At 33.5% G+C, this 16,371-nt stretch overlaps 4 protein-coding genes across 4 annotated transcripts in view; all 4 read right to left on the bottom strand.

Annotated features, from left to right (window-relative positions):
* Positions 1–3,341: 3,341 nt before the first annotated feature.
* Positions 3,342–6,045, bottom strand: LOC101510163 (putative transferase At4g12130, mitochondrial). Its single transcript, XM_004501911.4, has 5 exons — positions 5,333–6,045; positions 4,455–4,708; positions 4,252–4,350; positions 4,004–4,162; positions 3,342–3,907 (listed from the first exon to the last, which is right to left on the bottom strand). The coding sequence occupies exons 1-5, from the start codon at positions 5,788–5,790 to the stop codon at positions 3,663–3,665; spliced, it is 1,215 nt and encodes a 404-aa protein (XP_004501968.1). The 5' UTR covers positions 5,791–6,045; the 3' UTR covers positions 3,342–3,662.
* A 584-nt stretch (positions 6,046–6,629) lies between these two features.
* On the bottom strand, positions 6,630–9,568 carry LOC101509849 (protein EDS1L-like). Its single transcript, XM_004501910.4, has 3 exons — positions 9,045–9,568; positions 7,837–8,643; positions 6,630–7,580 (listed from the first exon to the last, which is right to left on the bottom strand). The coding sequence occupies exons 1-3, from the start codon at positions 9,378–9,380 to the stop codon at positions 6,870–6,872; spliced, it is 1,854 nt and encodes a 617-aa protein (XP_004501967.1). The 5' UTR covers positions 9,381–9,568; the 3' UTR covers positions 6,630–6,869.
* A 708-nt stretch (positions 9,569–10,276) lies between these two features.
* Positions 10,277–13,666, bottom strand: LOC101507826 (formin-like protein 4). Its single transcript, XM_004502073.4, has 2 exons — positions 12,256–13,666; positions 10,277–11,673 (listed from the first exon to the last, which is right to left on the bottom strand). Exons 1-2 carry the CDS (start codon positions 13,071–13,073, stop codon positions 10,428–10,430), a joined length of 2,064 nt encoding a protein of 687 aa, XP_004502130.2. The 5' UTR covers positions 13,074–13,666; the 3' UTR covers positions 10,277–10,427.
* Positions 13,667–14,751: 1,085 nt separating this feature from the next.
* Positions 14,752–16,371, bottom strand: part of LOC101509524 (two-component response regulator ARR5) — a 2,749-nt gene continuing 1,129 nt past the window's right edge. The window contains exons 4-5 of the mRNA XM_073369223.1: positions 16,300–16,371; positions 14,752–15,239 (exon numbers count right to left, since the gene is read on the bottom strand). The exon at positions 16,300–16,371 is cut by the window's right edge and continues 2 nt beyond it. Coding sequence (XP_073225324.1) covers positions 14,996–15,239; positions 16,300–16,371 — 316 coding nt within the window. The 3' untranslated portion in view covers positions 14,752–14,995. The remainder of the gene's footprint in view (positions 15,240–16,299) is intronic.

The following is a 16,371-nucleotide window of genomic DNA, read 5'->3' as shown; positions in this document are numbered from 1 at the left end:
ACGGAATTTACGGACCAGTCCAAAGATTCGGTCACTTTCCATTCGATTGTCCAAAAAAAATTAAATGGATAACCTATAACGAACCAACAAAAATGTGCTCCACATTGCACACCTAAACAACATTATGGATAACCTATAACGAACCAACAAAAATGTGCTCCACATTGCACACCTAAACAACATTGGATGCTCAATTGTTCAAGGAATTATGCTACGAAGACACGTGTAAGACATTACTTTTAATATATATTTTTCTATTCTCTATATCTGTGAGATTAAATGACATGTCCTATGTTCTAAAATATCTTACACCCATAATATATACTTAAAAAATAATTATAGTTAAAGTGGAACGTCTTTAATTAATTAATAATTATAATTCATTGATAATATAAAAAAAGATTATTTTAATAATGTATATAAATTAAATAAAGCAAAGTATGAGAAATCATAAATCGATCTGTGAATAGTTGTAATGACATTCAGCAAATCTTCCTCCAAAATAATGGTCTGAAAATGCAAATTGGAGGGACAGTATGGCCCTAAGAGCCTCTGTAGTATCCATGTCAGGTAGGACAGCAGGCTTCCTAGTGGCAACAGCAAGGACACTATTCCATGAGTCTTTGATAACAATGTCAATTTCCCATTCATTGTGAACAGGATCCACCATATCAACATTGATCTTGTATACATTTTCCATAAGGGGTACCACCTAGTGAGCGAGTCTTCCTAATTGTTGTTGGCGCAATTAAATTGGGTGCTCAACTAGCAAAACTTGGCTTAGTTGAACATATGGATGCTCATAAAGAATCAAGTAGAACTTATACTCACAACTAACACAAGAAATAACATGAACACGCATATTGCTTACTATGACCTCCCAAACAATAGAAAGCAATTCTCTAATCTTCGAAACTAGACTTCCACCGACCATAGGAGGAGAGATTTGCTTCTTAAGTCGTAACATCCTAATTCTTAGCTATTCTTTATTTTTTACAAAAAAACAAAAAAAATTAATCCATATTTAATTACAGCTTTTGTCTCATTCTTTGTTCTCGAAACAAAATTTAAAAACAAAACCAATAACTTCTATATTATCTGACATTTCTATTTTTTTTTGTTCACTACAACATTTGACATTTTGTGCATAAAACAAATCATTCATTTAAATAAAAAACACCCACCATGAAATATGAAAAGTTAAATTAAGTTTTTTCGTAACATAGGCCAACACATAAAATAAAGGTGAAATTAAACTCACCCACTAAGATCCTATTTGAATATCATAGACACTCCCTCTAATTTTTGAATAGACATTCACTTCTCTTATTTTTTAAATCAATTGACACACAATACTTGAGAGTTAACATTTCATATGTTCCGTTAAAAACACATTCGATAAACAAATCTCTTACATGTTGCTAACCAAAAATCAGATTGAAGTTTACACAAATCATGACTCTTTCACTTAGTTTTTTCGATGATCAAATACATACGCCAAATAATATTATACTCGTAAACAACAAAAGTACTATTGTTCAATGGAAACATTTAAGAGGAAATAATTGGAGTGCGATGAAAAGGGCGATAAGATCCTGCTCCATATTAATCTTGGATCTTTCGAGCTTAGGATAAGGTTTGAAGTGACAAGTTGACTAGTTATTAGTGGTTAGTTGAGAAAGGAATGGTGTGTTTTGGCAATCAATAAGTATACCGTTTCGTGCTTGTATTGACAAAGATCATGGTGTTTGAAAAGGATTTATAGGGGATTGTGTTTGAAAAGGATGATGGAATTTGGAATGCAAAAGTGGTGACTAAAGCCAAATAAATAGTGGCATGTCGCAGCACTTGGAGTTAATGGCATAGGAAGCAAAATCAAACAAGTGAATATAGATTAAACACGAGAGCAAGTGTTTAGGTTTTTTCCCCAAGTAAAAAAATATATTTTTTTTTTCTTTAACAAAGTTAAAAGATAAGTGAGGTTAATTTTTTATTTTTTGAAAAATAGAGGGGATACGCGTGATAATATTAAAAGAGGAGTTTAAATACTTTATAATAATAAACAATTTAAATCGTTGGTTTGATGATTTTTTAATGATAATAGTTATGATTCTCGAATGAAATAATTAAATCAAAAATAGTTATTTAATATCCATGTAAAAGAGATTTCAAGAGAAATTAATGTAATTAATAATAATAAAACTTAAGAGGTTAGACCTACTTTTCTTGTGTTTTGAGGACAAAAGAAAAAACATACTTTTCTTGTGCCATGTCCAGAAAGAAAAAAAATTAATATAGAACATAAAAAATGAAAAGAACAACATCACCGATAAAATACAAAAATAATAATGAAACAACAAAAACTAAATAACAATTAATATTACCAAAAAGGTTGAAACAATAAAATATCAAAAAAGAAATGAGAATAGAATGAAGAGAAAATGTACTATACCTTTGTTCCAACTCTCCTACTGCTCATTGCTTGATGCTTGATGGTCGAAAAAAAGCTCATCTCCACTGTCCACTCCTTCCTCCCACCTTTTCAAATTTCGTAACCACCATCAAAAACCTTCTTCTCTATATTACTTTTAGGCACATAGAAAATACCCCTAGCTCTCTTGTGCCAATTGTGCATGTGTGAGTAGAAAATCATTCCAATTCTAACAGTTGTTTTCTTCTCACAACTGTGTGCTGCACGTGAGTCTAACTGATTTTCCTACTCCACCACCTGCCCCTCTGTTTCTAGTTTACATGTTCCCCCTCCAAACAAACGTGAGTCTCAGCGGTTACAAATTTGTTTAGTACAACTCTGCTTAGTAGTACCCTTCAAACGAGAAGTATATTAGAGGAATGAAATACACAAAATCAGGACATAGAGTTATCTTGTTTCTGAGTGTAGTGTAACATCAATAAGTAGAAAGCAGCATCCAATCCCTTCTACTTTGTAATAGAGATTCCTAGGCAAGCATGTGATATGCTAATGCTAATAGCTACTTTAAGATATTTTCATCTGTTATACATAAACTCCATATGCTGTAACAATATTGCCCAACATTACGTGTGTAGTATTGATAACTGTAGTTAAATAATGACACTTAAGAGTCCCCAAACGGTGTCAAGGTATATTATCGTAAATAAAATCTGAACATTGCAATGAGCTAACCTAGAGGCTAGAGAGAGCTTCTAAGCCACATAACTTGAGTAAAATGGAGCTGAAAAGAAAAGAAACTTAAATCTCAATCAAATTATTAGCCAACACCCAAGGTTTTGATCTTGGAACTATTTTTGTAGAACATGTGAACAATCAATATCATTATAACAATAATGAAAACAAACAAACAAAAAAGAAAATTTGAATCTGTTACCAGAACAAAATTGGTCATTAAGTTTACACTAATCATATTTTTCTAGCTTATGCTACTCATCAAGCAAAATGAATGAGACAGCAATGCCTAGCTAGGGCTTTGTACAATTTTAAAATACATGATTCTTTTCTAAACCAAAACAAAAACTGTTCTACATTAAGGTTTCTAAGGGGGAAATATGACAAACTGCCGTCTCCATAACTCTATCAGCAAGAAAATCCACAACACTCGCGGTCACAGTTTCCTTATCAACCAAATTATTCAAAGATACTTATCTTTTGAATAACATCAAACATCCTATGCAAAAGCAGTTTGCTGTTGAAGATCTTGAAGCCAATCAGAAGGCCACCAATCTGGTTTACTAGCGACAACCTTCACATTCTCTTGTCCTTGAATGGACAAAGCCGTGGATCCCTTTAAAGCTTCCTCTAGCCGCAAGAGTCCCAGCCCGCGACATCCCATGGCAGTAGTCACTAAACCAGCTTTTTTCCCAGATGCTGTGTTAATTACCTCTGAACCAGGAATGACTTTGTTTTCGACTTCTGAAATAGCAGGAACATAAAGGCTGAGAGTTCATTCATCATCATTTTATAGTAGCCATTCAACAGATAACACTAAAGAAGATAACTACTAATTACCTTTCCCATCAGTATCTTGAAACCTTAGAGGAACTACACGTTTCCGAATCACCCCTCTGTGATGTGTCCGAGCTACGAGTTCTTGCCCCACATAGCAACCTTTGTCAAAGCTTATTGCATTAAGACCTACAAGATTATACTCAAGCGGCATTGCTTCACCTGAACACAATCAAATAATCAAGATTGTCAGCCTCAAAAGTACTCACTCATCTTCTGAAGAATTTGTCAGAAGGAAAGTGATTATGAACCTTTTGGAATCTCATTTGAACCTTCCGCTACTCCCTTTTCTATTCTCCACAAAAGATAGTTCTGTTCATCAGTCTCTTTGTCAGCCTCAATTAAAGGTGCTGAAACATGGATAGACACAAAGAAAGCGTTAAGACCAAATATCTATAAAAGATTGCCAAAGAAAGACACGATCTTATTAGGCAGCAAAGGGATGGATACTAACGAACAATATTTGACGGGAAGATCCCTCTAAAACCAAGACAGGCTAATCTGGGATCCTTAAACCATTGCCAGCCAAGATTACCCCCATGAGAAGATGACATTGCAGCACCATCCTCACCGGCCCCCCACCCAACAGAGGCTGCTTCTGGTTCTTCTACATCCGAGGAATTCTCAAGAGGTCCAGAACCGTATCGCTGCCAACACGAGAATTCGCTGGCAACATTATCAATCTCAACCTTCGATCTCAACCGGTATCTGCAGCACTAAAAAATTTAAGGTATCCAAAACAAAATCTCAGAAATATGAAACAAAAACAGTAAGGAAAGGTGTTTCCTACAAAGCTAAGGAAACAGCCATATATCAAACAATCTATTCATTCATTTATCTCTAATTACTAATTACTAATTACTCTATTTATCAATCTGTCTTCAATTGCTTATTGAGTAAATATCCAAATTAGTCATTGAAACCGCAGGATTGCATCAACCTAATCCCCCACACATTATCAATATTTCAAAATTATCCTTCTTGAAATTGCAAAATGTTAATCGAGTTCCTCCTTGTGTTGGGATTTGTTATCAAATGCAGCTTAATTGTATCTGGACCATATTCACCTAGTTGTATTACTAACTTAATGTCATTATAGTCCCTGCAAATACTAACAGAGACCGATTTATTTAAAATTTTGCAATTTTAGGTATGATTTATATCACCTCCTTAATTTAATTAACAGGAATTTCTGCTACTAGACTAGTTAATTAAGCTAAATGAAAGTAATGGAACAATTTTCAGTTGAGCGTGGCAGTGAATATGACTACCTAATTGGTAATTGCCTAAAACAACTAGAAATGAAATGATACAAAAAGCAGTGAGACTCACTTGGTGAAGGTTGTCAACAATTCATCCAAAACAGAAGCATCAACATCAGCAAACAATTCAAAGGGTTCATCGGGTTCGGAGACAGGTCCAGTCCCGGTCCTATTAAGCTTGGTATCTGAACTTGGCGGTTTATAAAGAAAAAGGTCGTAGAGGAATCTACCTTGAGGGGTTAACAACGCAGCATAGATAGGAGGAACCGAAGAGGTGGGTACGTTAGGTGTAGGCAAATTCGAGGTTTTATCGCCAATAGGTTCGCTAAACTTGCGTATATCGTTGGTCAATAGTCCCTGAAGGAATTTGATTGTGTCGGGTCCTCGGAATCGTATTACGGAACGGGATTTTATTAGAGAGCCCACGGGACCTGCCGTTTGAAGATGGGTTTCGCTTCGGTGCTTTGAGATGGTTTGGTGAATTGCTCTGTTACAGTGTTTGGAAAATGGTGATAATACACGATTCATGGTTACTGTTTTTTTTTTTTTTCTTTATTGGATTTTGGTAGAAGAATAAGAATACGGGAAGAAGAAGACGGTCACGATGAAGTCTTGAGAAACAGTGGTGTTTACAGATTTACGAAAGACAACGTGGTTAGTTAGTAGATTGACACGTTGGGTTAGAGATCTATAGGTGTTCGATGAAAGTCGTGTGAGAGAATTCTACTCATCAACTCCTCGCTAGCTCCCCAACCCTGCGACACTTGTGTTGTGCGCCAACCAAAGCTTTTCCTTATTTATTTATTTTTGATTGTTTTTACCTCCTATTTTAATTAATTTATAAAATTGATTTTTTTTTAAATTTTAAAATTTGATATTTTTAATTATTTATACTTATTTTTTAATCAAAAATTAATGATATAACATATTTTAGATTACATAACAAAAAAGTGATAATATTCAATGATTTATATCTATAAATTTACAATAAACTCATATAAAAACATTACTTTTAATTTTATAAATTATTTATTTTTTTAATTTAATTAATTATATATAAATAATTAATTGATTTAAATAATTTTATATCATTAATTTGTATGTTATACTAACCTTTTTTAGTTCAAAAGTTTTAAGAATAAATTTAAATTGTCAAATTTTAAAATAAAAGAATCAATTCTACAATTAGTGATAATATATGAACCAAAATGGTAATTAAGTGTATTTTGGAGGCAAATCATTGTTGTCCTTAAAAAAAATAGATATAATTAGTCTTTTCGTTAAGTGATTCAAATTTGATGATTTTGTGCTGAATTATTAAGTAACAGTGATGAGATCACTTTAAAAATTTAAACCTCTAATAAAAATAAACATAAAAACCTCAAACTATTTTATTAGAATTATAAATAATATATCCATACAACTTCAAATTAATATTAACATTTTAACAGTTTATTAAAATCTTTCTTTTTAAAATTAATATTAACATTTTAACGGCTTAAAAAAAAAGTTTCTTCTTCTAAGCTTTTTGAAGTAAATTGATGTAATTCTTTTTGGGCAACAAGATCCAAAGGATTCGTATGTTAAAAAGGAACCGAAGAGTTGTGTCACAGTTGAACAAGATTTTGAATGCATGACTGTTGCCTATGTTGCTCTGGCAGACTTTTCCACCACTTGACAAACGTAGAACCCTCCAAAAACACATCCTTACCCACATCATTTCTATCCCTCCACTTTTTAATCTTTTCCTCCAACACAACAACCCTTTCCTTAACATCTTCAAAACTCTTATTATCATAAGAAAGATCCTCCACCTCAGCCCAAAAACAAGATTCCGAATAACCTTCATCACCCCTCTTCTCATAATGTTCCAACCATCTCTGCGTATACCTATACCGTTTTGGCCTTCCACCTTTATCCATATAAACACGACCGTCACGGTTCCTTGAATGTCTATAATAATTAGCAATATCCAAAGGCTCCACTAGTCTTCTAAACCTTGTTCCAATCTCTATCCATTCTTTTTTTCCTTCGAATCCTTCTGGAAGTTCGTTTTTTATAAGCTTATCGATTATCTCGTCCCACACACCTGCCAGATCTAGTCTCTTTACATTTGCTTTGAAATCTTCCGGGTCTGCTTGTTCCTTGAATCCGTCGTAGTAACCTTTTTTCTGATGCTCCCATGTTTCTTTGTACCTTTTCAGTTCCTTCATTTTTTCTTCCATAAAACCTTTTTTCTGTTCTATGATTTTCTCGTTGTTCCTTTTTCGTTCCTCTAATGCTGCTGCTGCTTCAATGCATAGTCTTGCTCTTGTACTCTAAAATTATTCACACACATTTTATTGTCACATATTTGATAATATACTCTCTCTATATTATTGGCTACTTCTAAGCAAAATCTAAAGCCAACTGTCTTATTCGTGAATTAATGGTTTCTTAAGAAATAGCATTGCTCTTTAGTAAATACTGTAACAAATCGATAAGAGAGTCATATATGATCGAATGCATGTTTAAAACTTTTGTGTTTTTATTTTTAAACTTGAAAAAATAGGGAAGGATTAAAATGTTACTTACCAGGCCAAGGTCATTTAAGGCTGTGTTAATGGTTCCAATGATGCCATCTAGAGTAGTATTATCAGACAAAGGAAGATTCTGTAGTTGGTCCAAGACCACAACATTCTGCATTCCTAAGTTTTTTATCAATTCAGTGCCATAACTTATATGTTGTCTTAGGCTTTTATAGGAAACTTCATCACTTTCTGCTTCAGAGCTTAACTGAGCAGAGAAAAACATAACCTGCAGAACTGCATCAGGGTTTTTTATAACAATTTGCTTTCCTTCATTTCCACTTGTAGTGCAAAAGATGTAAGTTCCAAAGGGTCTATAAAGGCTTAAAGGAACAAAATTTGCAATAGTTTCAAGTGTTGCCTCTGTTGTTCCCATTAATTTGCAGGCAGCATGCCTTGTGACAGTTGCAGCATTTGACATCACTTCAAAGTAGAAATCTGATATCGAAGCGATTCTTCCAAGGCTCGATTCGCTCATGAAAGATTTGTATTTAGGATCTATCAACTGTGAAACTGTTTCAAATCTTTGGTCAAATGAAGAGAGAGGTGCAAGGAGGATTCTTGGCACTATGTCATATCTCATCACAAAATGGAAAAAGTAGTGAGACCAAATTTCTCTCCTTGTAGCATGAGAAAATATGTGATCACCGATTAAAGGAGAACCAAAAGTAATACATAAGGGAGGGATGCCACCCTGAGATTTTGGAGTTAGGTAGTTTTCTAAGGTCCAAAGGGTTGCTAGAATTGCCAATGGACCACCAGATGAATGTCCTGCAAATACTATTTGCTTCTGCCTATTCATTGCTCTCACCACCTACATATCCATTCACATTTATAACATTCATTACCTTTCTAACAAATCCATGTGATTTTTAACAGTTGCAGTGTAACAGATCGAGCTGGTTCGTGAATCAACGAATTTAATTATACATAATTCGACTTCAACTATTTATTTAATGAGCTCGATTTGAATTCTACTTGTTTGATTCATGATTCATGAACCAAGTTCGATAAATTAATTGCCTAATCGAGTGTCAAACTAATTTTGAGTTATTTCAGTTCATTTTTAGCAATAGTAACTGTATACTTACTAGATAGGAAAATTGGGTATGAATGCAATAAAAGGAAACAAAACAGAAAAGTAAAGTTTACATAACTAGATCATAGAGGGTAAGATAAAGATGTTTTCATATATATATAATATAAATATAATACCTCATCTCTAAGTGATGACTTTGTCAAAATATCTTTGAATCTTTGGAGAAATGATTTATTAACCAAAGCAGGTTCGTTGTTACCAATGCTTCTAAGTGAAGGAAATAGACTAAGATCTATTTCGGTTTCTCCAAAGGTTGTTTTGGAATACCAATCTTTGAAAGCACCTGATGCTGGAAAGCTGATGATAACTTCTGGAGGGTTGGTTTTGTTGTTCTTTTCTAAAAGGTAATGTTTCTCTGGTGTTTTGTGAACTTTCAAGGCTGCAGCAAATGATTTCTCAATTTTATCTGCACTCAATTCCATGCTCTCACTTCCACCTCTTGATGAAGCCATGTGTCTGTCTCAGTTCTTTTTCTTCTCTGCTTCTTGTTTATTGTGGCCTTTGGAATGTTTGGTCAATGTTTAGGTAAACACCAATATGAATACAGAGATGCATTTTTTTTATCATATTGTTCAGATCATTGTTTATGAAGACTTTTGTGCAACTTGACTTAAAACTTGAATTTGGTTGGCCTATAATGAAGCATAAAAGATGCGGGACAGTACAATAACGAATAAGAAAATGATGAAAGTGTCTGCAGTGATATTGGGCTTATGGCCTTCTGGGCTGTGAGATTGAAACCCATCTTTGCACACTTTATGATAGGGCCTGAGTCCAAGGAAGGTTTTTCTTTTGCAATATTTGTTTATTGGAGGTTTTTTAATATGAGAGAGAGAAATGAGTAAATTGGGATCATACAACCATATATGAATAGTCAATGATTACGAGATATTTAAAAAAATATCATGATTAAAAGTTATTTAAGGATCACATCTATCTCACTTAAAATGTTTCGTATATATATGTGATACATAGAATAAGTCTATTTACGACATTACGTTCATAAGCTGCTGAAAATATTACAAGATATGAAATGGCTAAGCCAAAAATGTAGGTGACGGTACACAATTTAAGTGTTAGTATACCGATACAAAAATGGTTAGAAATTGAAGTTATTGTGACAGATAGAATGATAAGTTATCCAAAATAATATGGTTATTGAAACATGAAATTGTGGCAATATCACAAACAATATATCCTAAAATTAGTGGTGACATTGGCGTTATAGTACTGAGAACCAATCATTTGTATATTAGTACACCATTACTTTTAGTGAGTATTTTAAACATTGTGTAAATTGTAGAAGATAAAATAAATAAATAAATAAATAAATAAATACAATATCACATAGATAAAATATCTGATACATTAATAATTTTTATGTACATCTTGAAGTTCGTCAAACTTAAAGATTTTAACATAACAAAACTATGATTAAAGAACGAACTAGAATGACCATATTTTGCATAAATCAAAGGATACAAATGCAAAAACAAGCTTCAGAAATCATCTCCTGATTGGCTGGAAAATGTAGACTCTAACCTATTTGACAGAAAATTTAAATCAAAGCTAGAGAATCTTGATGGCATCCTGTTTGATGGAGACAGAGGTGGTGTTGTTGATACAGATTCTACACCTACATTCTTCTTTTCTAGCTTCTTTTTTAGTTCTATGCAAGCTTGACATACCTTGTCAACAAAATCTTTTACAATAATAAACAAATGAAAAGGGTTTGGCATATTATCTTTGGTTGCTCCTGCTAAATAGTACTCATTTGTTTTCTTCACAAGTTCCATGATCCTTGCTTGTTCCTCTCTCACCACCTTAAGTTCCTCCTCACATAACTCTAGGAATCCTTTCATGTCCTTGAAGAATTCACCTTTCTCATTGTTTCCACAGCATGTTATAATGTGTCTAATTTCATTAACATGAGAACTAAGATTGGAACACATAGTGATGAAACTATGATAGTCGATGCAAGATGCTTTCATTGCTTCTGATAACTCATCACTTAGTCCACCTAACACTTGTAAACCAAAAATTAGATATTCTTCTTTGTCTTCCTCTTGTGCTTGTCTTTTCCCTTCTGAATGAACTACTTGTTCCACTATGAAGTGAAGCAAACTAGTTTTCCCATTTGTGCTTTTTACATCAGAAAGTTTTGTAAGAGCACTCAAGTTGAAACCTTGTGCATTGCCTCTGGAAGTTCCAGCATTCATTCTGTTCCCAGTTTTGAGAATGGCCTCAAGGAGTTTCAAGAACAAACCACTAGTCCTAAGTTCCTTACAACCCAAGTCAAGTGTTTGTAAGTGTTCCTTGAGCCGAAGAATTTCGCTATCGTGGTTTGATCGAAAAAACATCGCTTTCAAACGGTTGAATGATGTTGGAACTGATTTAAGGATGTAGTATAGGAAAGACTCAGCTTCAGCAAGCCTATTTGGGTTGCCATTGAATTGGAGAATTTTGGATGCTTCTTCTTGAGAAGGTGCTATTTTAGTGAGTCTTTCAAGTGTCTCAACACTGAGTCCTTCACCATCAAGTACTGCATCTAAGATTTCCCTGCGAGAAACTGCTAGTGATCGTAGCACAATTGCAGTGTTTTGTGATTTTCTTGGCTCAAGGATGAATATTTGAGTTGGTGTGTTGGAATTGGACTTGGCCAAAGTGGAAAGAGACCTGTTTCTTTCTTGAGTTTTGTAGTTGGTTGAATATCCAAAGAGTGATTCCATGAGTTCATCATCAAACCTGAAAAAAAAAAGTAAAAAGAACTTGAAAATTGTGAAGTTTGTACAATGTCCTTAGATCCCACTCTTTATAGACGAGAGTGTCCAAACACATATAACCATTGCACAGTTTAGGAACATTGACAATGTGAGACTCAAATGCCACACATCTGTTATAGAAGTGTGCTTTCGGACGACAAAATTTCCCCTCAAGCCCACCCCACATTTCTAAAAACCACACATTTTTATGGAAATGTACTTTCCGATGACAAAATTTGTTATGAAGTGTACTTTAGAACAAAGTTTGTGTTTTTTTCTTCAGATATGTACTTCCTCCGGAATGAAATATAAGAAGTCAAAATGGTAACTGAATTTCAATTACCATTTTTGCTTATATTACACTTCTGATGATATAGACTTGTTGGAGTGAGGAAAGTTCCTCCCCAAACACAAAATCTAGCTCAAGGAATGAGATATTGAAGCACATATAAGCATTTAACAACTTAGAAACATTGGCAACATGGGACACCAAAGCAAATTTCAAATAATGTAATGAAAACACATACTAGTCAAATTAATATTAAGGAAGATATTAGTATATTACCTAAAAGATCCATCATTGATCTGATCCCATACTGTTGAATGATCAACATCAGCTGCAACCTTATCCCAGTGTAGAGGCTTTAGCCTTGTTTGTCCATTCTCTCTTGAACTCTCTCCTATGGTAATCTCTTTGATATTTGCTTTTCCTTTAGGTGCTGGTGGTGGTTTCAAAGATGAAGTGAAGCCACTACTAGTCTTTGGAAGTGGAGGTGAAGGAAGAGGTGGTGCCTTTGGAATTTCTTTTCTTGGAGGAGAAGGAAGAGGTGGAGGAGAAGGAGGAGGAGATGGTAGTGGTTGATTGTAACTCATGTGAATCTTGTTCTTCTCAAGATTCATTTGTGAAGGTTTTTGTAGTGGTGGAAGTGGAAGTGGAAGTGAAGATTGTAGTAACTCATGTGAAATATGTGGTAACTTCTCATGAGATTCACATGCAAATGGAATAATCTCATTATGATTAGTTATTTTGGACTTATGAACCAACACATCTATTATCTTTTCTTCTTCATCATCTTCATAACTAGGATTGAACGTACAATTTGGGAAACTTGTTACCATTTGTCTACTTTCTTTGTTCATCATGTAAATAACATCAACACCATTTTCTTCAACAATTAGTCCTTTCACATTACCACCATATCTTTTTATATCTTCATGGTTTAGCACTGGCTCTTTAAGATAACCTTTAGCAGTGGTAGCAACTTTGTTTCTACTTTGGTATCTAGCAAGAACATATTTGTGGTAGAAGTAATGGAAAATACCTGTAATGAATAACATAGCCACAGCTGTGGAAGCCACAGCCATTGCAATAGGTGCTGACATTGAATTTTTTTGAATTGGGATGGTTTAATTACTGTTGGAGATATTGATTATAGAAAAAGAGATACTATAAAGTATGAGTAATTTGGTTGAAGGACTAAAAAAGGGTAATGAATAACAAAAATTGAAGAAGAATAATGTGAAGGTGACATGAAAAATACTAACATGGTACTCCAAAGTATAACTTATTTTTTAGTACTATATGTTTTTTAATGTAGTACCAATGGTTGATGACAATTTCAATGTGGTAGTTGTATATTGGTGCAATGTGAGTAGCAGCACAAATAAATTTTGGCTTTAAATGGGAATTCCAAATTGATGACCAATGAAATCATACAAGGGTAGCATAATTTTGGATGGTGAGCTTATATTAAAAGCAGAACCAAATATCGGTCTAATTGGAAGTCATCCCTTATCCATAAAATGGAAATAAATGAAATAATCACATTTTTACAACAACAAAAAAATGGCCTTACTTTGCAATGACTTATGGAGAGAAATGGTGGATGTAATGGTTGAGCCGTCCGCCTCTATATTTAATGTAATTGTTTATTTTATTTTTGTGTGCTTCAAATGGAATTGTTAATTATGCTAGTAATTGACATTTATGTTAAAAATACAAAATAATGGTCCTAGCAATGTTGATTTTGTTATATGCCGTCTCTATGGTAACTAATGAGGTGACACTGTTGCTTCCAGCTGTTGCATTGGGGAAAGGTTGTTGGCTTCTTAACCTTTTAAGTGATTAATATATGGTTAACATCACCCTTTAACATCAAGATAATAATAGAATTGAAGAGTTATTACTAATAAAAAAATTGTTATATATTTTTATATTACTAATAAAAATTGGATCTAAAAAACACTGTTTAGCATTTTGCTACAATAAAACCATTTATTTATTGTACAACAGATGGTTGATGGTTGGTTATAAATTAATGACTGAAAATGGTTTGGAAATGCAGAACTTGTTTTCATGTTTATTGTCCTATTCTGTTTTGGTAGATGCAATATATTAATAGTGTTGTCTTACAATGTTCACATAAGACAGTTAAATTTTCAATGAAAAGATGAGGGAATTTGGAAGCTGCCGTTTGGCATGATTAAGGACCATTCTATGATTTTGTTATTGTGGCTTTAAAACTTTGGACAGTAGGAATTAAAAAAATCCATTGCATTTCTCATTTTGGTGACAAATGGAAGTTCCTGATTTATATATTGTTCCTACAACAATTGTGGGAAAAAAGGGTGATTTAGTTTTTTTTTCTTTCTAATACTAAACAGAAGGAGCCTTACCAACCAGCAGCAATCCTTTTCATTCTGTTATCTGATGTAAATAAAACAGTTTAATTAGTTAATTTAGTTTTGTTAGTTGTGCATATAGTTTCTAGTTAATTGTAGAAGTAACTAATTTTCCCTATTAAAAAAGAAGGATATCAAACAATTTGAAGTTTATGTTGAAGGAGCTTCATACAAGATACATAATTTTTTTATTTCATTTAACAATGTGGAAATGTTTAAGTCAACTATTCACGAATACAAGTTTATTTTCATATGTTGTACAATAAATAACCCATATGCACAAAAAAGGCCAAATAACAAAATAGTACACTCTAAATAGAGGGTACAAAACTTTAAAATCATATTAAATGTTAGTAACAATATGTAATCAGACTCGAAGTAACAAAATGGAGAATTTAGTTAATTTCTAATAATAAATTTTTTCTTTACAATATCAAAATCAGCAAAGACTAAAAAATGTAAGCTTCAAAGCAAGATTCTGAGATCCTCTTCTTCAGTCCTAAATCTATACTCATTGTCAGCAGTCGTATAAAAATGCAAATTACATCACATGCTCTGGGATATGAAGGAAAAGTTCAGCAAAAATGGAGACATAAAAGAGCACTGCTCAATAAATCAATTGGTCATAGTCTAGATTTCTTTGATGACATTGCAGACGGGGACAACGAAGATAGATCACATTGATGAGAAACCGTTGAACATGAACTTGATAGAGATGAAATGCAATCATCTGATCGACTTCTTTTTTGAGATCTTTTACCTCCCACTTTCTTCCCTTCACCACTCATGATGAAATCTGTTAGGCGTTTCACATCTGACAACTTGACAGGTTTCAATAGAAACTCCTCAGCTCCTTCCTCCAAGCAACTGCCAATCAACAAGAAGTCAACAATCAATAAATATGAAACAAGCAACGAATTAAGAAACTTCCATACATGAAACATCAAATCTGCAAGGTAAAGAATACTCTAATTTTTTAACAAACTACTTATATATATTCCCTTGTAAGACTGAGAAGATTCAACAAAAAATAATGGTAGTTTGCCAATGATTCTAGACATAAAGCACACGTAATGAAAGCTGTTGATAAATGAATAATTGTGTGGCAATTATAATATGGACAACAATGTTGCGATGCCAACAGGGTCTGGTCCTAGTAGGAATCTTCAAGAATTTATCATGTTTCAATTATTGTAGCCACAATTGCAAGTTAGAAGCAACATGTTCTGCCACACTCCATGTGTCTAACAAGATGATATTATTGAGAGATTGATTCTGTCCATCAGTGGGAAGATTTGGCAAGATTGTTTCCATCTCAAATTTTATGGAAAGGATTTTGGCCATCTGAGGGGATTAGTTATTCTCAATTTGAATTTGAAAGTTGTCTATTGACTTTTGTTAGATTAAAAGTGGTCTCAATCAAAACAAAAATACAACATAGTCTTGTCTACACCACATTACCAAGGACTTGATGGTAAATAACTTCATACTGCCAATCATTAAGCAGGTTTCATGCATTATTTGCACTTATAATCACAACTCCATGCCAGCCTAGGCTTAACTAGCAATTGAGATCTCCAGAGATCTTAGACACGAATATTAGTGACTCCCCACAATGGCTATGTTTGGATTCAGTGGTTGAGTATGTACATCTATAAAATTAGTTTGCTTAAACCATCCTAGAACAAGCAAAAACGCAAGGGATCCAAACACCCAAATCCACATGCCTTACACAAGTGAGTTTCAATTCTAGATGGAATTCATGCCCAAAAATATACATACTTACAACAGAAGCAAAAAAACAAAGGATAAAAACAAAAGAACTGGACTAAAAAAGATCAAGCTCCAGGTCGGCTAAAAAACAACTAGGCTGCCTAAACACAATACAAAATTGGAAAAAGGCGTGTTAATCTGATCAAGAGCTTACCTATCAATTCTGGTCAAGATATTCTCAGATGACATAACCACCACTGGAATCTCTCTGAAAATGGATGATTCC

This window comes from Cicer arietinum, chromosome 5 (assembly GCF_000331145.2).
Source record: "Cicer arietinum cultivar CDC Frontier isolate Library 1 chromosome 5, Cicar.CDCFrontier_v2.0, whole genome shotgun sequence".
In the NCBI taxonomy this organism is placed as follows: Eukaryota; Viridiplantae; Streptophyta; class Magnoliopsida; order Fabales; family Fabaceae; genus Cicer; species Cicer arietinum.
Note: the sequence above shows the minus strand (reverse complement) of the source record. Positions and strands in the feature narration are given on the sequence as shown.

Excerpts from the sequence above, each read along its gene's own strand:
- LOC101507826 (XM_004502073.4), bottom strand. The coding sequence starts at position 13,073 with ATGTCAGCACCTATTGCAATGGCTGTGGCTTCCACAGCTGTGGCTATG. Across the intron at positions 11,674-12,255 it reads ATCAATGATGGATCTTTTAG|GTTTGATGATGAACTCATGG; the intron begins GTAATATACTAA and ends TTTTTTTTTCAG.
- LOC101509849 (XM_004501910.4), bottom strand. The coding sequence starts at position 9,380 with ATGGCTTCATCAAGAGGTGGAAGTGAGAGCATGGAATTGAGTGCAGAT. Across the intron at positions 8,644-9,044 it reads AGTCATCACTTAGAGATGAG|GTGGTGAGAGCAATGAATAG; the intron begins GTATTATATTTA and ends ATGGATATGTAG. Across the intron at positions 7,581-7,836 it reads CCTTAAATGACCTTGGCCTG|AGTACAAGAGCAAGACTATG; the intron begins GTAAGTAACATT and ends GAATAATTTTAG.
- LOC101510163 (XM_004501911.4), bottom strand. The coding sequence starts at position 5,790 with ATGAATCGTGTATTATCACCATTTTCCAAACACTGTAACAGAGCAATT. Across the intron at positions 4,351-4,454 it reads CTTCCCGTCAAATATTGTTC|CACCTTTAATTGAGGCTGAC; the intron begins GTTAGTATCCAT and ends TCCATGTTTCAG. Across the intron at positions 4,163-4,251 it reads TTCAAATGAGATTCCAAAAG|GTGAAGCAATGCCGCTTGAG; the intron begins GTTCATAATCAC and ends GATTGTGTTCAG.